General features: G+C 39.5%; 1 protein-coding gene across 3 annotated transcripts in view; it reads right to left on the bottom strand.

Moving 5' to 3' along the window:
* SUGCT (succinyl-CoA:glutarate-CoA transferase) overlaps positions 1 to 22,977 on the bottom strand; it is an 810,507-nt gene that overhangs the window by 125,800 nt on the left and 661,730 nt on the right. For all 3 annotated transcript variants that reach the window (XM_062178190.1, XM_062178188.1, XM_062178189.1), the window contains one exon: positions 12,436 to 12,499. In XM_062178190.1, the coding sequence (XP_062034174.1) occupies positions 12,436 to 12,499 (64 nt within the window). The remainder of the gene's footprint in view (positions 1 to 12,435; positions 12,500 to 22,977) is intronic.

Genomic DNA, 22,977 nt, shown 5'->3' with positions numbered 1-22,977 from the left:
TTAAAACTTTATTCAAAAATATTTGAAGTACAGAGGATTGAGTTTTTTCTTTAAATTGAAAGAATGAAAGGACTGATCTCATTTGAACAGGAAAACAAAGCAGTGGAAGGTGAAGTGAGCTAATTAACGTCACATAGCAACTTGAAGGCCCAGCCAGATTCAGTGTTAAAGAGTTTATGAGTAATATTAGCCGGCGCTGTGGCTCAACAGGCTAATCCTCCGCCTAGCGGCGCCAGCACACAGGGTTCTAGTCCCGGTCCGGGCACCGGATTCTGTCCCCGTTGCCCCTCTTCCAGGCCAGCTCTCTGCTATGGCCCGGGAGTGCAGTGGAGGATGGCCCAAGTCCTTGGGCCCTGCACCCGCATGGGAGACCAGGAGAAGCACCTGGCTCCTGCCTTTGGATCAGCGCAGTGCGCGGGCCGCAGCGGCCATTGGAGGGTGAACCAACAGCAAAGGAAGACCTTTCTCTCTTTCTCTCTCTCTCTCTCACTGTCCACTCTGCCTGTCAAAAAAAAAAAAAGAAAAAAGAGTTTATGAGTAACAAGTTTTGATAAGAGTACTCTTTAAATCTACGGCAGCGAGGTGGGAAGTACTTCTGCAGCTTTTTGTGGTTACATAATGCATCTTGGTGGTACTTGTATTTTATCACACACTCTCTTAAAATTCCCCAAATACCTTGCATTCACTTTGTAAATTTTTTAAACTTAATTATGATTAAGTTTTGGCTTAACTCTTTGGCAAACTTATGACTCCCGGAAATAAACTGGGTGCAGAACTCTTTGGAACACCTTCCATAGACACAGGGTTCTAAGCAGGTGAGACTAAATAGACAGTGCACTTGAGAGGCACACAGTCCTCTGTGAATGAAATGAAATTGAGAAAGGACACAGTGGAGAAACATTCCAAGGGCCCTCAGGCTTCCCTTTCCATGTGACATCCTAGTCATACACAAAGGATGACCCCAGAGAAAAAAATGGCTGCTAATGTCATTGCCATATAAAGCTATGACATCATGAAGACAGGATTTCATTAAAGCTGATATATAATAGACCCATGGCTAAGGAAATAAACAAGAAGATACAAAGACCCTGCTCAGAGCTTAAACATCCTTCAGGTTTGGAGGTGATGTGAAAATGGGTTATTGCACTTGATTCTTTGCTATGTTAAGATATCTGGAGGTTTTTACCTCACACCATTTACTACTTTTCCTTGACTTCCACCAATACCTCTTTTTCATATTAATACAGCCTTGTGTGCTTAGTCAAAACTGAGCCATGATCCTTTAAACAAAAAGAGCCTTGTTCCATTAATATTTTCTCTGGCTGAGTCTTCATAATAATATATCTTAGCATCTTAAGAGGTCATATTTTTTTTTAAATGCTACGATATTCAATCCAGTTGTCACCTTTTCCTGCACCAGAGTCCCTTCTTGGTGGTACTGGAGGAAAGCAAGGACATTCTTCTTTCAGAGAGGGTGAAATGACTCTACACTCAACAATGAAGTCAAGGCACCTCCTCCAGGCTGAAAGCCACTTGAAGGCAAAGACGCCTGCCACTTTCTGATTACCCAAGTTAACTCCACGACAGGAAATTTAAACTGGAAGATAAATGTAAGGCCTTTGTATTTAGCTATTACACAGTACTTATTTTTACTTGTCCAATCAGTTTGAATGCTGGATTACATCTAATTAATTCATTCCCTAGAGACTCAACATAAATTTGACTCAGAAAGTCTTCGCCAGGTACCAAATGAAAGTGGGGTGAGATTATCAAAACAGGAATTCAAGAATCAATCACAGAAAATTCTGATCCACCTTCTAAGGCAGTTACAAAAATGCTGTACCATCACTGAACCTTCTACTCTTCTCATGGCTTTTATTTTTGTTTTGATTTCTGTATTCAATTCAACATTGTGGGGTCCACAAGATTATTTCAAACCTACCTCTAAACTCAAGGATCATTTTCACAGTGATACTTGAAAAAATGTTTCAAAGAGTATTCAGCCCAGTTACATATTCACTCAAAAAATTCTACACAGATACATTTTCCTGGCATCGACAACTTGCTCTGTACCCCAATTCATTGATAACTTACAGCTGATTTGCAAGAAGAGCTTCTTGCCTATTAGACAGATTCCCTTATCAGGAAACCCATTAGACTGATGAGGGCATGTTGTAAAGGAACAACTGAGCTCTTGGCTACTTTCCCAGGCCCAACTAATAGGAACATGAATTCCCTGAGCATGAAAGACCAGGTCTCACAAGATATTTCTTCCTCATGGCACAGATAAGCACAGTTGATGGAGATCCCTAAGTTGTTTCAATGACAGTAACTTGGCTCTCAGTTACTGAGGGGAAGACATTCCTGGGGATGCAATTCATGCCTCCTCTGCTTCCTCCCAGCTCTCCTAGGAAGGATGGTCACTGTGCTTTTCATTTCTCACTGAAAAGGAATAAACGTCTACCATGCAGCTTCCCTGTAACAAGACTTGCAGAGAGGGCTGCAGACACTCAATGTCAAATCATCTGAGAATACATTGATTGATTTCACTCTCGGTACCCTGCCATGGGCCAGGGGTTTAATAACGCTAAAAATAATTGAGCACTTTGGGAAGTACTACAGCTAGTCCATTTGAAAACTCACTTCTCTGCCAGTTTTCTCTCATTCTGTTGACAGACTGTAGTGCCTTCCTTTCATCTCTTTCCTCTTTTTGCAGCTTAACCTGGTCCCTGAAGGAGTATGTTCTTTCTAGAAGATAGATTATGCACTACACACAACATGAAAACTTTACACACTTTTCCTGTTGTCTTCTGAAAGGTCTCTCTACCTGGAAGAAATAACTTATCTCACCTTTCATTTTCAAATTTGTTTTACTGAGAATTCCTTATGAGGACCAACATATTTAAACTTTATGGGGGGATAGAAGCTGAAACTCTGGTTTCTCTTAATTTTTCTTTTACCCCACTGAGGGTTGTGACAACTTTTCCCATTGCTGTTATCCATTATAGAAATTTAACTGCACTTTGAGGATATGTGATTTCAGAAACATTATCTAATTTTCCATGTAAAAAGAAGAAAAAAGTAAGAAGTAACAGCACAAGGTAAAGACTTATATAACATAAGAAAGATTTTTAACCATGCAAAAGACAAGGTGGTCACTTCAGTTAACACTTATGCTTCAAACAGAAAACAAGCCAAATAAGTAAGATAAGTATCTTGCAGATGGCTTCCACAGGTAGCCAGTCTGTTCATTAAAAAATGCATATGGCATCAATTTGTCTCAAATCATGTTTTAATTATATCTTATCTAATAGTTTGTATTCTAATCATAATCTATAAAATGTTATTATTACGGTAGAGTGTAATGGACTTTAAATGATAGCAGTTTTTCCTTCTAAGAGCTTACAAAAGGCAGTTTAGATTATCATTTAAGACAGTCCTGTAAATCATTCAGAAATATAATATGTCAGATGGAAGTACATTCAAGTTTCTAAAAACTTAAAATCTAAGCCTCAATATTCCAGTAAATTGTTTTATTAATTCACAGGGGTGGCTATTTTCCTATATCTAATACCTACTAGCTAAAAATTGCTACAGGTTTCAAATGTGAATATTAAAACTCTATGAGGAGAACACTTAAGAAAAGCTTTATTTAAGAGAACTTGGATATGCTTTCTGAAAAGCACAGATCCAGGGAGCAGCAGGCAAGGGTAATTCAATTTAGAATCCTTTTGCATGCATAGAAGCCTGCTTCTACCTCACAGGCCTGAAACCCTCAGCACTGAAACGCTTCCCAGAAGTGCTGCTGGCATCAAATGAGCACAGTACAGGTTCCTGGGGAAGTATCGGAAAGAAGTTATGGTGAGAAACTTTAGAGCTACATGTCAAGATCTATTCCAATGACATCCTTTGAAGCTGGAACTCGGCACCATGGCTGTTTTAGCATCTATACAGTACATGGAAGGGCATCATGCTCCACTATGGTGAAAAGGAAATATTATAAGAAGAAGATGCAAATCATGAATAGGTCAATGGAAACTGATAGTTCTTTGAAATATGGTACGCTATGCAAGGTTTTTCTACTGAAGTCACAAATAAGGTGATGTTTATATTAGTCACTCTTTTGTTGCAGAAATATATGTTATAAAATTTAATGTGCCTTTAAATCTTCATATTGATTAAAGACAATTTCTCATGAATTTCAGCTTAACAATCAGGGCATTATGAGTATTACAAAAGTCTTTAAGTGATGTAGAAATTTCTTCTAAAATCAATCTATGAGAATATCTGCTAAGATAGCTTTGATGTTCTTATCTAAGCTCCAAATGTAAGTCCACCTTCGCTCCTGAGACTGTAGGGGTCTCAGAGACTTTAGAATAGATAGTTTGGGATTTTTAATTTGTTTTTAACTTGGTTGTTTGCTCAATTTTAAATTATGTATTTTATTTACTTACTTATTTGAGAGGCAGAGAGTAGTGACAGAGAGAGAGAAAGAAAGAGAGAGAGAGAGAGAGAGAGCACGCACTATAGCCACTGTTCACATTTCAAATGCTTGTGATAGAAAGGACTGCACCAGGCCAAAGCCAGGAGCTAGGAACTCAATACAGGTTTTACAGGGCCTAACTACTGAGCCATCACTGCTGCCTCCCAGGGTTTGCATTAGAAGGAAGCTATAGTCAGAAACCTGAGCCAGAACTTGACCAGATGTGTTCCAATATGGGATACAGGTGTTTTAACTGCACCCGGCTCTATTTTAGGTCTTATTCATCTGACATCTGCTTCCTTATCCAGGGTAACCTTGAATCTGTTCCTTGTCTCCCATCTATTCCATTGCAGCACTACTTTCTCAGCTTTCTAGCATACCACACACTGTCACTGTTTACACAGAGAAACCTTGTCTCAGTCCATACCCTGGTGTATGCTTCCATAGCATCCTATTGTAGACATGGAAACGCTTATCTCATTTTTTCATGTTCTCGCCTGCCTTCATTTGCAAAAAGTAAGTCCACAAGGGACTGAGACTGTTAAACTATCTCATCAGAGCCTACAAAATGTATAGAAGAGGGAAAGTTTAGTTAGTACAACTGTGAGGGAAAGATATGTATTTGAAGTTTTAACACTCATCCAAGTTATATTAGTGAATTATAAGCAAATTGATACATTAAACCCACAGTGCTGACACTAATATCACTAAACTAATAGTGAGTTCAAACAACAGTAATGCTGCCACTGAGGATTCTTAGAACACCAGAATATTCAGACCTGGCAAAGAGAGACATGATAGGTGTTCTCATTTATATACCCATTAGTAGTTATTTTTTCTTCACCTCTCTTTGCCTTTAACTGCATAATAAACTTTAAATCCCAATGACAGAGTATTTTAATGAATAATATGTGAAAGAAAAACAATAGTATTAGCATAACTACAACTCATATTTAGACCTAATTCATGAACATTAACTGGTCTTCATGCTCTACCTATAAATGTAGAAATGCCATCTATATACACAACTGACATTTCTTCCTTAATTCTTTAAGGAGGGGCTAGCATTGTGTTAACTGCCTTGAATGTTGGTATTCCATAGGAGTGCCAGTTTAAGTCCCAGCTGCTCCACTTCCAATCCAGTTCCCTGCTAATGTGCCTAGGAAAGCCGTGGGACATGGCCCAAGCACTTGGGTCCCTGCCACTTACATGGGAGACCAGGATGAAGCTCCTGGTTCCTGAAGTTGGCCTGGCCCAATCCCAAGCAGTTGCAGCCATGTGGGGAGTGAACCAGCAGATAGAAGTACCTACACTCTCGCTCCCCCCCTCTCTCTGTAACTCAGTCTTTCAAATAAATATTTTTTTAAAAAATTCCTTAAGGAAAAAGGTAATACATATTTGTAATACATATAAATTAATAAATGAGTTAGTTTAGATTATACTGGCTGCATTTCAATATGTGGAATAGTTATACATGTTCAAACAATGTTTTAAAATAATTATTTTATTTAAGTAGCTAAAAGAATTTTAAATAAATAATTTACTATCCCTGTTCAAAGTATATTAAGCATGGTTGACAGGTACTTTTAAGGTATTAACCAATTAGCTCCTATATAGGAACTGTAATTTGAGGGAAAATTATGGGAATTTATATGTCTCCAAAGAAGGAAGAAAAATAACTGCTGCTCTTCAAGAGATGAAATTTCTAAGACCATGATAGAAAATGGTTTGGACAGATTAGGTCAGCATATAGAAAACTCAACACAGGTCATAGAATTCTGCTAATTGATAACAAAGAACTCGGGGTGAGATGAAACCCACTGTGGTTTTTATCTGCAGTTTCCTGATTTATTTGCAATTTCCTGATGGCTAGTGATCCTGAGCATTTTTTCATTTGTCTGTTGCCCGTTTGAATTTCATCTTTGGAAAAATTGCCTGTTCACCTCACCCCAATTAGAATGGCACTCATTACAGAAATTAAAAAACAAATAAATGATGGTGAGGATATGGGGGAAAATGTTTTCTAACCTACTGTTTGTGTGAATGCAAACTAATACAGTTATTGTGGAAGAGAAGACAGTATGGAGATTTCTCAGAAAGCTGAAAATACTTGTACCATATGACCCAGCCATCTCACTCCTGGGAATTTATCCAAATGAAATGAAACCTGCATATGAAAGAGTTATCTGTACTGTGATGTTTATTGCAGCTCAGTTCATAATAGCTAAGACACAGAATCATATGTATATATAATGTATATTATATATACTATGGAATAGTACTCATTCGTAAAAAAGAATGAAATCCTATCTTTCACAGCAAAACGGAGGCAACTGGAAACCATTATACTTAGTGAAATAAGCCAGTCCCCAAAAGACAAATACCACATGTTTTCCTTGATCTGTGGTAACTAGTAGAGTACAAAAAAAAAAAAAAAATGATGGATAAGAGCAAAATTGACATTTTGAGAATTGACTACTGTGTTTTTTTGTTTTTTGTTTTTTTGACAGGCAGAGTGGACAGAGAGAGAGAGACAGAGAGAAAGGTCTTCCTTTTGCTGTTGGTTCACCCTCCAATGGCCGCCGCGGCCGGCGCACTGCGGCCGGAGCACCGCGCTGAGCCGAAGGCAGGAGCCAGGTGCTTCTCCTGGTCTCCCATGGGGTGCAGGGCCCAAGGACTTGGGCCATCCTCCACTGCACTCCCTGGCCACAGCAGAGAGCTGGCCTGGAAGAGGGGCAACCGGGACAGAATCCGGTGCCCCGACCGGGACTAGAACCCGGTGTGCCGGCGCCGCTAGGTGGAGGATTAGCCTATTGAGCCGCGGCGCCGGCCAGAGAATTGACTACTGTTTATAGTGCTTGTCTATACTGTTGTAGAACAGTATTTTTTAATTCTTAATATTTTTAAATTCTTAATTAGTGAAGGGATACTCATATGATTATAAAATAAACTGAAAGTACATCACTGTAAAAATTAAAAGAAAGAAAAAGAAGAGCAAGGGTGGTACCATGGGCAGGAGGGAAGGTAGAATGGGTTATCACTATGCCTCTAAATCTGTATATATGAAATTTTTTCACTTTATATAAATTTTTAAAAAACGAAAAAACCCAACAACTCAATTCTACTTATTTAGTAGAATTTAGTAATGTTAATGATTTATTGTATAAATGGGCAGATGAAGACATATACACAGGGGCCTGCGCTGTGGCGTAGCGGGTAAAGCCTCAACCTGCTGTGCCGGCATCCCATATGGGTGCTGATTCGAGTCCCGGCTGCTCCACTTTTGATCCAGCTCTCTGCTATGGCCTGGGAAAGCAGTATAAGTTGGCCCAAGTGCTTGGGCCCTGGCACTGGTGTGGGAGACTGGGAAGAAGCTTCGGGCTCCTAGCTTCGGATAGGCACAGCTCCAGCCATTACAGCTATCTGGGGAGTGAATTAGCAGATAGAAGACCTCTCTGTCTCTGTCTCTCTATCTCTTTGCCTCTCCTTCTCTCTCTGTGTAACTCTGACTTTCAAATATATAAATAAATCTTTTATAAAAAGACATATACATAGAAATCTACATTTAATGACTTCAATATATGTCTCCACTAGATAACCAGAAAATAGCCTAAGAGTCACCTTTAACGTCACCCTGTTTCCTTGTTAGCAGAATTCTTCACTGAAGCATTACAGAAGAATCTGTTATTTCTATAGAATTATGAGGGTTCCAATGGGAACCTTCCTCACAAAGAAAACTGTCATAGATAAATAAAATCAGTAAAATGTCCAATTCACTAAAAAATGTTTAATTAAATTAATGTTAAATTCTCTTTGCCTTTAATATCTCTTGTTCTATCCAGGAGTCCTTTTACTAGGCTTCAATGAATGAGGAGATACAAGAGCATCCCCTTATCTGACATCTATAAGGAGAATTGTCCTCCCCCATTTATAGGCAATAAAGATGTGCTGATCTAAAGGAAACATGCAGATTACAATAAAGTAACCTAGATACCTCTATTTTATCTCAAATCTGAATCACTTCATATTGATAATTATAAGGTACAAGTGTAAGGTAAATAAATAGATGATACACCAAGCGAAAAAAATGCCTAATCTCTGTACTTGTTGAATATTATGGTCAGTGAATTGAGCCTGTGATTATAGAGTAGATTAAAATTATGTCATTGCAAAAATTAAAGAAAAATAGTAAGGAAGGAAGCAGGGTGATAGAGGGGGGAGGAAGGAAAGTTGGTTATCTTAGAAGTGTACTCATGAAATCTGTTCTCTTTATATTAATAAAAATTAAAAACAAAAATAGAATTGTCCAAAGGGATATAAAAAAAAAAAAACAAGATTTCTGTAGAACTGAGAATTGTATTCTGGAAAATGAATTTTGTACCCTATAATTTATTCCTCCTGTGGTCATGCCCCTTAAAATATAAATGAAGTTTCTTCTAAGTGGAGTCTCAATCATTTCCCCAAACTTTTGGCTGGAGCCTAGAACTTTCTTAAGCAGAAGGGTTTGCTGGTTCTACTCCAACATCTCAAGTGACACTGTGGTTTATGTTCTTTAGCCATTTCCAAGAAAAGAACATAAGAGACACAGGGAATAAAACTGAGCCCAACCCAGTGAGTCAAGCCATCCAGACCTGCAACTGGAAACAGTCACGCAACTGAGCCCTATCTTTGCCATCCATCTCCCAGCATTCTTCTTTGTTATACTATTGTTATTGTGACAAAGCAACTTGACACATTCATAAATTAAAGTGAGAAAAAGTGCATTCTTCCTGTTTATGATTCTTTATTCATTTATTATGAAAGTCAGCCTACCCGTACCTTACTGGTTGAGAGAATGTTATATCTCATAAGTTCATTTTAGGCTAGTCACTGATTTACCTGCTTCCTTGCTATTAAGTTAACAATTGCATTGACATTCAACGCCTATCCTCCAATGCCTTTTCTCTAATGTGTTGGGGTCATCAATAACTATATGACTTCATCTGTAAACATGTGGGGTTAAATTAGGTCACTGACATGTGAAATTTTCTTTATGGCCCACAATTCCAAGGAGAAATGTTGAGAGGAATATGGGTTGGTGGTGCGGAGGAGGAAAGCTAAATAATTAGGGTGTTGGACCTCTCTGTCGGCAAAACAAACTCCGCTTTAATTCCTTTTAGATATTGAGACTTCATTTGGACTATCAGTTCCACTCTTAAAACTACTTAAAAACTCCTGGACAAAATATTGATAGTCTTTTTAGGCTGTAATTATTACATTATTACATTTCTTCTGATTGCTCCCTTTTCTTTATCTCTCTGAGGCTGTTTCAAAAATTTTGTGGAAAAAAATGGAATGAAAAAAGTTTATTTTTATGTAAAAATTTAATTCCACTCATAATTTTTCATAATATGCATTTTTCATCAACTATTCAAAGACCCCTTATATTACTGTGACCTTAATTTAAGAGGTTATTGCCGGGCCGGCGCCATGGCTTAACAGGCTAATCCTCCGCCTTGCAGCGCCTGCACACCGGGTTCTAGTCCCGGTCGGGTGCCGGATTCTATCCCGGTTGCCCCTCTTCCAGGCCAGCTCTCTGCTATGGCCTGGGAAGGCAGTGGAGGATGGCCCAAGCCCTTGGGCCCTGCACCCGCATGGGAGACCAGGAGAAGCTCCTGGCTCCTGGCTTCGGATCAGCGAGATGCGAGATGCGCCGGCCGCAGCGGCCATTGGAGGGTGAACCAAAGGCAAAGGAAGACCTTTCTCTCTGTCTCTCTCACTATCTACTCTGCCTGTCAAAAAAAATTAAAATTAAAAAAAAAGAGAGACTATTGCCTAAACTCCTATACTAACTAGACTACTTGCTTGTAGTTATGAATTCTTTCATTTCACTCCCTTGCTCAAATTTAAAGTAAACTTAGCTCTAATGTGGGGCCTCAAGTTTCTGCCTATATTTTCATTCCCATTTCCTGCCTTGTTTCCTTTAACTCTTTTCACACTGGCATAAAACACATCCACCACTTTCTACTTCAGAGTCTTCTCACATGCTAATCCCTCCGCTTGGAATGTTCTTCCACATTTCCTTCAAATATCAACTTGTTCCCACCCTTCAATCTGGGTTTGAAGTCTCTCAATGAGGCTTTCTCTGATCACTCAAACTACAGGAGGCCCTGCCTGCCTCCCATTATTCTCTGATTGTATGCTGTTCTTTTCTTTGTATTTATGATTTACCATTATAGAAACATTTGTTGGTTGTTTATATTATCTGACATTATACTAAGTATGAGCTGTATGTGATCATGGGCCACATTGGTTTAATTCTATATTCCAGGCCCCAAAGCAATACCTAGCTCATAGCATATGTTTAATAATAAATGAATAAAGAAATGATCTGCTTAGCTTTTATCAACATGTAATTTTTTCACCATCTTTCCATACCATATATCATTTCCCTATGACATATGATCCCTGCTATGCTTATATAGCTTGTTACCCTGCTTTTTTTTTTTTTTTTTTTTTTTTTTTTTGACAGGCAGAGTGGACAGTGAGAGAGAGACAGAGAGAAAGGTCTTCCTTTGCAGTTGGTTCACCCCCCAATGGCCGCTGTGGCCGGCGCACCATGCTGATTTGAAGCCAGGAGCCAGGTGCTTCTCCTGGTCTCCCATGCGGGTGCAGGGCCCAAGGACTTGGGCCATCCTCCACTGCACTCCTGGGCCACAGCAGAGTGCTGGACTGGAAGAGGAGCAACCGGGACAGAATCCGGCGCCCCGACCAGGACTAGAACCCGGTGTGCCAGCGCCGCAGGTGGAGGATTAGCCTAGTGGGCCGTGGTGCTGGCCTGTTACCCTCCTGAATCTATGGATAATGTTCCTTAAATGCATACACATCAGAATCTTCTCTCAACTTGCCTCAGTCATGGTACTTCCCTATTATTCTTTTTGCATGCCAGTGGTCATTATTTGTTCTGGTTTTTAGTGATTATCATCAAGCTGACTCCAAATATTAGGATTACATTATGTTCAGAATGGAGTTAACAATAGTATTATTCAACAAGTGAGATTAGACAGCTGTGGAAGAAATATTCCATGACATTTCAATGAGGTGACTGAGGAGTTTGGAGAACACCAGATTCCAAGAAAGGTGATCAGAAAAATAGTGACAAAAGTTTATATTAGCTAATTGCACTGCCTTTTGATGGAAAAATAAATAAGTACATGGTTTGTGTATAGTTTAGAAAATAGAAACACAATGAATAAAAAAGTGGCATGTTCTTTCACCAAAGCTCAGAGGGCTGAGAGCTGAGGGACAGTAACAGTACAATCACTAGGAAAATGATTGATCAAAAATGCTCAGAAAACTTCGAACTATCCAAAAGAGTACTCTGAGAGTTAGCATGAAACTATTGGCTGCTGGAAAGAGAATTTTCTCTGGAAATGAAAAGTTGGCATTTTGGGTTAAGCAATGGTCTTTGGTGAGTTTGTTTGGTATGAGTCAACTTACAAAAATTCAATCTATTCTGGGTTTACTGAAAACACTCCTTTCCTACTCAGAAACACCAAGATCCATATCCTAAACCACAATCCAGAAAGAATACACTCTGGCCCATGCAGTCCATGGCCTTTCTTGGCTGCCAATTCTATTTTGCCTTGTTTCCCTTCTCATTCTTGGATGAACCACACTCTATTAATATTTGCTATTATTATCTCTCTGTTGATGATTACATAATGTACACTTATGAGTACACAAACACACAAAATGGAACAAGGAATAATGAGCATTCTGGTGACCTGGGCAGAGTAAAGATACAAACCTGTGACCTCAGTTTACATCCTTGTGGGTGTGGCTCTAGAGTTTCCCTTTTATCCTATCTATAGGTTGTGAATTGACAGGTTATTTGGGGGATGCTCAGTTACTTGCTATAGAAGCATGTGAAACAATGAATGAAGGAAAGAAAATAACAAAAATGTTCAAACCTGGAACTGAAATATTTCCCACAGTTGGATGCTTCATTTCCATGATGAGGCCATTATGTAGCACCTTAAGAACAGAAAGAAAAATAATTTACAAAATAAAACCATCTTCAGTATCAAGGTATATAAATAGTCATTGATTTGAGTCAATAGTGATGGAAGATACAGCAAAACACAGCTCTTTAAAATTTTAATTGAAAGTAATATCTCTTGTTAATGTTTTCATGTTAATGTCTGACTTCATCAAGAAAAAACAAAAAACAATAGAAGACTCAAGGACTAAAAGAAAATATTTGCTATAAAACCTTCCTACTCTTAAAAATGTTGTTAGTTCCTGAATATAGCGAATGATTTTCCCTTTTCATCTATATGTGCTCTTCTAATATTAGAGTTCGGTCTCTTCTTGCAATACCTCATATCAGAAATTAGCTAAGGTCAACTGCAGAAAGGCAGGGGTTGGGGGAGAAGAACCAGAACATGGAATAGGGGAAATTGCTAAGGTGGTCCAAGGGCCCTTTGCACTCTATTCAGTGGAAGGTGGGGGAAATCCATTCAAAATGAAGGGTGAATCAAAATGTCCAGAAGGCCCAGTGACTGTTGCAGGTGAAAAATTAACAATTGCTGTGAGGAGCAAAGGAATAGAGCCAAGTGGCAAGGATCCAGGACTAGACAGAGAAATTGAAACAAAGGATATTTTGCATAGTAGTTAAGACCTTAGTCATAAGACTAGGCTTCAAATATAGGACTCCAGTATCCTGTAGTGTTACAACAACAACAACAACAAAAAAAAAAAAAAAAAAAAAAAAAAAAAACAGAGAAAAACCAAAAGACTTCATCCTAAATGGGTGATTAGGTTCAGATGTGGTAGGATCAAGATAAGTATCTAGGAGCCCATCAAGAACAAAGGCTGGGCCAGCACCGAGTCTCAATAGGCTAATCCTCCACCTGCGGTACCGGCACCCCGGGTTCTAGTCCCGGTCAGGGTGCCGGATTCTGTCCCGGTTGCCCCTCTTCCAAGCCAACTCTCTGCTGTGGCCCAGGAGTGCAGTGGAGGATGGCCCAAGTGCTTGGGCCCTGCACCCCGTGGGAGACCAGGAGAAGCACCTGGCTCCTGCCTTCGGATCAGCACGGTGCACCGGCCGCAGCATGGCAGCCATTGGAGGGTGAACCAACAGCAAAGGAAGACCTTTCTCTCTGTCTCTTTCTCCCACTGTTCACTCTGCCTGTAAAAAAAAAAAAAAAAAAAAAAAAGGCGGACTTGGCTTGGGGTTAAGACCTAAGTCCAACTATTAGTACGGGCTTCCTAATATCTCACAACTAGCAATGGGTGACTACTAAGAGCTACTTAAAGCCCTGCCAGATGGAGGCTGGAATTTTCCCCAGGAGATAGGCAGGAAGCACAATCTTTCAGAGATCAAATGTCCTCCAATTACAGGTAGAGGATGAGATGAGGACATGGAACCAGATTCTGGAATGTAAAAGCTGAATTGCTAGAAGCAAAATGTTCTATAGTACAGATGAAAATGATAAACTTTTTAAACAACTGGAGGCTACCTGAGTATACTGTATCAAAGACTCCAACATCCACTACTGAATTCTCCTTAAGATATATCAACAATTTCCATCTAAACTGAGTTTCATCTGTACCATCTACCACTTCTTCCTGTTCTGTATATGACTTTAAAGAAGTGTTATAATGGCACAGTAAACTTACAGACCACAATTTCCTCACAACATCCCAAGGAGTGCCAGTTGTAAGGATTCAACAACATTTTGAACATCAGGTAAAAGCAAGAGTCTTACCATAATCTATGCACAGAGAAAAGAGCATGGAATAGAGGGAATAATAAAAATAGTTTCTCACTTGGAAAAGTCAGAGAAAGACATCAAATTTCTTAGGTCTTATCTATTTCTAGTGAGCATTTAGGTCACACTAAGGAATAAATCATCCATAAGATAACATGAAGGGTGACTTTTTAAGTTTAGAACTACAATTCTGCTATTGCTGAATGGCCTGGTTTCAACTGTTTGTTGGGAACAGTCACCACCTTTTGGACTGTGCTCTTTAAACTGTCAACCTCCCTCACTGAAGATGATGCCACACCATATGGAGATCCCTTGTAGGGATGCCTTGCCTCTGTTTTGGGATCACCAGGTTTATACTCAAGAGCTGGCCAGAGAAAATTCTCGCCAGTGTTAGAACTGTGCTATAATTTAATCCTGGTGTGGCTCGTTCTTCAGCACCCACCCAGCACAGCCTCCTCCTGTGTGGGGGTGGGGGCTAAATACCAGCGGGAGGTGCTAAATCTCAGTTCTACTGAGGACAGGAACAAAAATACTGAGCTAAATTTCACTCGAAACAATTATCTGCACACTGAATCATTCTTCTCTTCTCCTATCTCCATTGCCCTCCTGACTACCTCTTTGTAATAACACTGCAGTGCTACTCACAAAAGACAAAAGCGAGTGTTCTTAGCTAAATATAACTTAACTGATAGTATTGAAATTAACACTGAATTTTAATCATGTAGTAAATGTTAAGTGTCAAACGTGAAAGGGTAGTTGGTAAAGGTCAAGGGACATATGTCAAAGTTTTGTGAAGCAAAAGCTAGCAGTTGATTGAATTTTCTCATGGAAGCAAGCTTATGGAGTCGACTTTGTCCCTCTCCACCCCCCCACCCACACACACACCAACTGCTGTCTCTATATGTTTCCATTTGGGAACTTCGACCTTATTTATTCCTTTGCACTGAAGATCATTTGGTTCTAAGCAATATATATAATTCTGTATCAGAAGGAGTTAACCACAGTTTCTTGTTTTCTGTAGCTTCTGTAAAATCAAGAGGTGATTGGAATGGTTTGATCCCCCACCTTCAGAAAGAACCAACTCATTTCCCTGCTTTGATGCCACCCACCTTTTGATATAGTCCAAAGTGAAAGAGATTCCATAGGGTTTCTTCATTAATTAGGTCAGATTATCCCAGAGAACAACTGGGCTGTGGCAGTGCTGTCCCAGGAAACTTTGCGTAATGACTCAAAATCTTGGAAAACGTTCCATGTCTGGTTCTGGGACAAATCCTGCTGTTTAGTAACATATTCAAGGAACTCAGAACCTGGGAAGTCTGTCTGAATTCTGATATAAATCTCTTGCTTTGCTTTAGGCATACTGTCTCATTCACACTTCATTGAAAATGGGAGAGCTACCATTTACCACCACTTGTGTAACATTTCTTTGAGAATGGTTACCAAGAATTCCCTTTGTCTTCTCATCAAGCCTCAATACCCCAGTCTCTAACATGTTTACCTAAATATTCAAAGTGTCTCATTTTCTTTTTAAAAATAATTTTTAATTAAAAGCATTTAACAGATACGTGTGTGTATGTGTGTGTGTGTGTGTATGGTGTTTCATTACATGTATACATCGTGTAATGTCCAGTTGGGGTAAATATATTTATCCTTTCCACCATTTTCTGAACACTAACAGGGAAATGAGCATTGGATCTTCAAGGAACTTCAACTATAATTTTCCCTTACGGAGAATTCCATGCCTTTAACCTCGGATTGTCCATTCAGAGCATTCTTCGGTACATATTGAGTTATGTCAAAATAAAACAGAAAATTGCCAGAGCTCTATAGTAAATCTTGTTCATTTGGCAATGTCCCTGCCCTGTCTTTTACTGTTTTCACCTTCTTTTAACTTATTTTATGCTTCTTAGATCTTTCATGGTTTGGTAGCTTTTCTGAATTTCATTTATTCTTGAAATTTCAAAAGCCTATTCTTGACAAGAATAGAATTGTAGATAGTGCACTAACCTCTTTAGCAAAGTATCAGGCCTATTTAACATAAGGACTCTCTTTCTTTCTCAAGAGTTTTACAGATTGACAGCCTAATGATAGAGTCAAATGGTAATGTATTAATGATGGGGGGCTGGGGTGAGAAGGAGAGAGGGAGTAAAATGTATACTTTAAAGTGGTGTGGGAAATAAAATTTTAAGTGAAAGTAAGAAAGTTTTTGACAAATTCCTGTGTCAGGAATGGCCGGGAGAAAAGTCTGTAATGCAGCAATAGAATAATCAAAGACAGTGACAACAACAGCAGCAACAACCTGATATGCTATATATATAGACAGTGAAAATCTTTATTTAAGCAAGAGATCTGGGCCAGCAGAAGTAGCAAGGCAAATTCAAATGGAGAGACTGCGAACAATACCAGCATTAAATGATGGGCAACCTAGCTTTTACGCTTATCAAAATCAAGGTGATACTTCCAATGACGTTAGTAACGATGCATAAACAAAAATTGACCTACTCATTCTCTGTGATTAGTAATATGACCTATTCATTCAATTCTATATACATTCTGGAGCACTTACATAATACACACCATGGAGGAGCTGTAAAAAGTAAAAAAAAGGTGAATGAATTTGCATTAAAAGTGCTTGTAATTGAAGAGAAGTTAAAAAATAAGAGACCCGAGCCAAGTTTAATGGTACAATTATTAATGAAGGATCAATATCCAATAAGGAACAAATAAGAAACTCTGCATATCTTGGAACGAAATTAAATGACCTGGCCAAGGAAATCGGTAAAGACTATACAACAAAGATGATATAGAAATTAAGTGTCAAAGTTAACAACAAAAATGATAAATGTAGCAACAGTAGCTACTGCTTAATGAAACTCCTTAAGAATCAGGCATGGTGTCAGGAACCAAAAGGTTGTGCATTAAATTCTCTCATTGACCAGACTAGGCAGGAATTACTATCAACTTCATGTCTACTGATAGGTAATGGGAGTCTGAAGAGTTTAATTTTCCCCTAAGATTTCACAATTAGCAGCTGGCATTGGGTTATAATTTAGATGTGTCTGATCTTCAGTGTTTAGTTAAGTTCCTGGCAGCAGGAGACTTAAGTGAAAGAAAAAATGGACATGCATAACTTGATTTACCACGAAAATAACTAGCTGACATGGTCCATTCTGTAAAACTAATTAGTCCATTCAGCAGGGGAAGAAAAACAGCCAAACGGATTACATGGCACCATGAAGTCCAATCAGTTAATAAACGGAACTGCCCTGGTGTAGGTAGCCAAGGATATTCTGGCACGTCAGACACAAAGGGTGTGAAAAGAAGAATAGGAAAGTTTGCATCCAGAATTGCTCAGGTTTTGAAGGGGAGAGATCCAGCGGATGAGTGTGGGCAAGGTACTTAGAGCTGTGAAGCCCAGCATCCTCATCAGCAAAAGGGTATAATACCATCTTTCTGAGGAGCTGATGAGGATGGAGACAATGACTGTAAGCAAGCACTGGGCGTATGCCAGGGAACAGAGTGAGCTCTCAAGAAACAGCAACCCTTTTCACCACTGCCAACAGATGGAATACAAACCCTAGCTCAAACCAAGTACCAGATGTGTGGCTCTGGGGCACATTAATTCATACAAGGAGCATATATCTAATGCATGAATAATGATTAATAATTAGTAATAAGTATGAAATTTGAATTAATGTGCCAGGAATTGTTAACTACTGAGGAGAAACTGGGTCACAGAACAAGAAAGGCCCTTGCCTTCCAGCAGTTTACAGGCTACAGGAGACTTCTGAGTTAAATGGAAACTACCGCTCTGTTATTGTTACATAACAATGTCTGTTCTGACCCCAACGAATGTCATGAATATTATCTAACAAATCTGTTAAATGCTCCATAAATATTTATTGATTTTTAAAAGAAATGATGTTGTATTAACTGTATAAGTAGCAGGTGGCTTCTTTTGGTATTATAGTAGTGGGAGGAAAATGCTCTAGATTTTAAGCTTTCAATAAATTACTATATTTCCCTAGAATACAAAACTATTTCACTGTATTTCCAAAATATATTCACTTTAGTGATTCAGTTATCAAGCCCAGTGTCCCCTTGCAGTTTCCTCGGTTTTCCTAAGAGATGACACTGCAGAGGCTCTGTAAGGATCGTCACCAATATCCATTAAGCAGAGGCAATGAGCACAGGCATTTACACAAGTAAAATGACTCTATCAAACTTGAAAATAATCATAGTATACTTTTTTTTATTAGGAAGACTCAGAAAATCATTTCCAGAGCATATACTATCTAACAAAAATTGAAGAAATTTTGTGTATTGTATGAAGGTGCTTCAGAAAGTTCATGGAGATGGAATTAAAAGATGTTTCCTTTAGTGTAAAATTTTTGAAACTATGCATGGTGCTTTCACAGTGTTCATTTTCCATGAACTTTTTGAAGATCCCTCATATGCATAGATTTCAAATTTTTGTACCTAAGTAAGTTTATCTTTTTTATTTTATTTTTTGTGGACTTTTTGAAAATAGCAAAATAGGAAAATAAATGTGGAAAAATACTTGAAAGGTTATATAATTGAAGATAACACTTGTGATTAGTACATTGAAATGTTAACTGTTTTTAGAAACTGTGCCCACAAAATGTAAAAATAACAAATTCATGGAAACAAACTGACAGGTAAGCCCCTCACTTAAAAGCTAACATTTTTGGTTTTCTTACTTCTTTGAAACAATTGTAACTAAACAATTGGAGTTAATGCACATGACATGGCTTAGGAATGAAATCAACCTTAAAATCTTGTTTTTGTAAGTGGCAAAATTGCTCCTCAATACAAGATTTTATGTTTCCTTATATTGTGAGAAATTGAGCTCTTCTAGATATCACTGTAGTCTCTGGAAGCTACATTCTTGAGGCATGGACCTATTCCAAGATTAATTATTCCAGGAAATAAGATAAATAATTGCTAAATAAAAGAAAAAATAAAATAGAATCCATTGAGAAACAAAGATGATTTGCTAACTTCAAAGTCAGGATATTAGAAGCTCAGAGACATTTCCAACCTCCAGCACAGTGACCTGCAAAGCCCTGAAAGAAGAGCCATCCCCGGTCATCAGGGTGACTGTGAGTGCTGTCTTCTTCATGTATTGAAAACCAAGTAATTCCTTCATTCTCAGGAATTCTCCAATTGCTCAGTGGGAAAACTATGTTTTAATTATGTCAAAGCACAGATCAGAGGTTTAAATGTATTGTCTTTTTTAAAAAAATATATTTATTTTGTTTATTTGAAAGACAGAGTTGCAGAAAGAGGTAGAGACAGAGAGAGAGGTCTTCCATCCACTGGTTCACTCCCCAGATGACCACAATGGCTGGAGCTGCACCGATCCAAAGCCAGGAGCCAGGAGCTTCTTCCGGGTCTCCCACATGGGTGCAGGGGCCCAAGGACTAGGACCATCTTCTACTGCTATCCCAGGCCACAGCCAAGAGCTGGATCAGAAGAGGAGCAGGCAGAACTAGAACCGGCATCCATATGGGATGCTGGTGCTTCAGGCCAGGGCGTTAACCCACTGAGCCACAGAGCAGGCCTCTAAATGTATTGTCTTTAAAACTAGATTTATTCCTTTCTTCCCCAGAGACCCTGAAAATTGTACACAGGGCACTGGTACTCCAGTCTAAGAGGCAGAAGTGTCTACTTTAGCTGATGAAATAGGTCTTGATCCTTTTCAGAAGCCATTTAAATAAACATTTATCATATTAATGTTCATCTTTTGATCAAGAAATTATCACTTGGGCCTACTGTAGTGGTGCAATGGTTAAGCTGCGTTCTTGTTACTCCAGAATCCCATATTCAAGTGCTGATTTGAGTCCTGGTTGCTGTGCTTCTAATCTAACTTCCTGCTAATGTGCCTGGGAAGGCAGCAGCAGCTGGCACAGGTGTCTGGGGCCCTGGGACCCTTCTGAGAAACTGATGGAGTTCCAGGGTCCTCATTTTGGGATGGCCCAGACCTGGATTTGGCAACCATTGGGGAATAAACCAGCAGATGGACGATCTCAGTCTTTCCCTCTCTTCCTCTCTCCCCTCTCTCCCTCCCTCTCATTTTCCTTCTCCCTCTTTCTCTCCCTGTCACTCTGCCTTTCAAATAAATAAATATTAAAAAAAAAAAAAAAGGGAGGCTGGCACCATGGCTTGCTTGGTTGATCCTCCGCCTGCAGCAACGACATCCCATATGGGTGCCGGGTTCTAGTCCCGGTTGCTCCTCTTCCAGTCCAGCTCTCTGCTATGGCCCAGGAAGGCAGTGGAGGATGGCCCAAGTGCCATCCTCCACTTGGATGGCCAAGTGGGAGACTGGGAGGAAGCTCCTGGCTCCTGGCTTTAGACTGGCACAGCTCTGGCCACAGCGGCCATTTGGGGGGTGAACCAACGGAAGGAAGACCTTTCTCTCTGTCTCTCTCTCTCACTGTCTATAACTCTACCTGTTAAATTAAAAAAAAAAAAATAAGGACACACACACACACACACAAAGAAATCATCACTTAAATGTGGGATCACTGTCAAAGACTCTAATCTCAAAGTAAATAAAGCATGCATGTAAAGAGGAAAAAGTTCAACTGGACAAAAACACAGTGTTTATCTGTTTACATACATATATGTATGAGAGAGAGGGATACTGACAGGGGTAGAGTTTTTCTAAGTGGCATGTCAGTGTTAGACAGTCTACCCAGCATGACTATAAAGAGAAGACGGGGGAAAGCTGAGAGTATAAGACTAGACACCCGCCTAACATGGAGGAGAAAATTTGTATGCCCTGGTTCACGCTATCGCAATTTAAAGCAAATTAACAAATGAATTTGATGCAATTGTCTCTATTTTATAGATGAAGCCACAGATTTGGAGAGGTAAAAAAAACCTTGAGTAATATCATAAAGAGAGAGGTTAAAAAAATACACAAGTATCTATGTGATGGCAGCTCTGACGGTCCTCCCGCACATTATGCTGCCTCTAACATACTGAGTATGACTTGTCACCATAATAAGATTCTAGTGCTCCCTCGCCTGGGTGCAACAAAGACGAAAGGAGAAGAAACATCAGGGACAGGAAATATGCTAAATGATTGCTGTTAGCAACTGGTTGTTTCTTCTGTTGTTTCACGTGCTGACAGGGGCACAGTAAAATGAAAATAGTATTAGTAGAGGCCTTCCTCTCTGTTTCCTTCATGGGACTGTGTAGTAAACTCGACTGACACAAAATCTCCTGTGGGATTTCATTGTGAGAAGGCATCCCCCTACATGGTACTGTAACGTTTTCTCTTAGTAAGTCTACAGAAACATGCAGGACAGCAGGATGTAACAACGAATTGACATCTGCTTCCTTCACTATTTCTTCTTTAATAAAGTCATGCGTGCAAAATATGTTTAAGACTTGTTATCACTCTTGACACAGTATGATATAAGTTTAACCAGGAAAGGCTTTCAGTGTCAGGAAACCACAGAGGAAATGATGCTGAGGAACATACCATATCCAAACAGCCTCAAAGCAGAACAGCAGCTGATAAATGTGACAATTACTCAGCCCCTTACCATGAGGAAGCAATATCAATTGTTTATGTCAGTCATTCTAGAGACACACAACCACCCAAGAGGCAGCCAAGCAACAAGAGGCAAGTGTCCCGTGGCTATAGACAGATCATGGACACTGCACACTACATCCCCCTACTATTCCAAACTGTATTCAGAATCAAAGGAGAGAATCATTATAATAATTAACATGTTTCTTAGGCTTTAAACTATGAAGATGGGTGGTTTTAAAATTCAATAAATTCTATGTTTCTAAATTTTTGTTTGGTTTTCATGGAAATCTGTGTTGGTGGGGACATACTTTGATTGTTAAAGACAGATACATGCTTGCTCAAGGGCAAGTGATAAGGTGAACTATTTTCAGAAAGAGCCCTGACGACTGTGTGTAGGGGAGATAATAACGATAAGTGTGAGCAGGGTCACTGATAACTTTGTCGGCAAGTGACCCTTTGAAAATGCCAAGGGATTTTATCAGTAAGGAAGGGCTGAGTCATGCATATATAATTTTGGCTTGAATTGATGGTGTGGGACACAGAGGTGGGGATGGCAAGACACAGAAACTGAAACTGAGAGACACAAGTCCAGTAGAGAGTTATGCCTGAGCCTCTTTCAGGCACGATTATTTTCACAGTTGACTTTTGCTTCCGGTGGCTTGTAATTTCATTTTGCATGCCATCAACCTATCTTTCAGACACATTTTTCAGCCTGGATCATCAATGCCCTGTCACATGTGAAGGGGTAGCCAGAACAGTGGTTCCTGCCTCTGCCTTACTTTAGTATCATGGGAAACACTGCCTTCTGAATTTTAGTTCCATGAAATGTCTTCATATTTTAAATCATGCTTTATCTTTGGGACTTGACCCTAAGACTCTGGTTTGGACATTTTGCTTCTGCTCACATGAACACTTTCTAATGGAGCAAGGACCAAAAGCCTTAGATCCGCTTGGACCTCTCATCTACATAACAACAAGCAGCCCCCAATTTCTCTGCCCTGCCTTGACCACTCTGCCTTGACCAGCTCAACTGTTGGATATACCACTCTATGAAGAATCCAGCTATCTGAGCTGCCCTCACTCCTCCCAAGCTCTCTCCCCAACTCAGCAGGAGCCTCAGAGTTCACCCTCAGCCTCAGCCCAAACGCCTCCTAGCTCACAAGCTGTCTCGC

The sequence above is a fragment of the Lepus europaeus genome, chromosome 20 (assembly GCF_033115175.1).
Source record: "Lepus europaeus isolate LE1 chromosome 20, mLepTim1.pri, whole genome shotgun sequence".
NCBI lineage: Eukaryota > Metazoa > Chordata > Mammalia > Lagomorpha > Leporidae > Lepus > Lepus europaeus.
The sequence above is the reverse complement of the archived record's forward strand: the minus strand, read 5'-3'. Positions and strand labels throughout refer to the sequence as shown.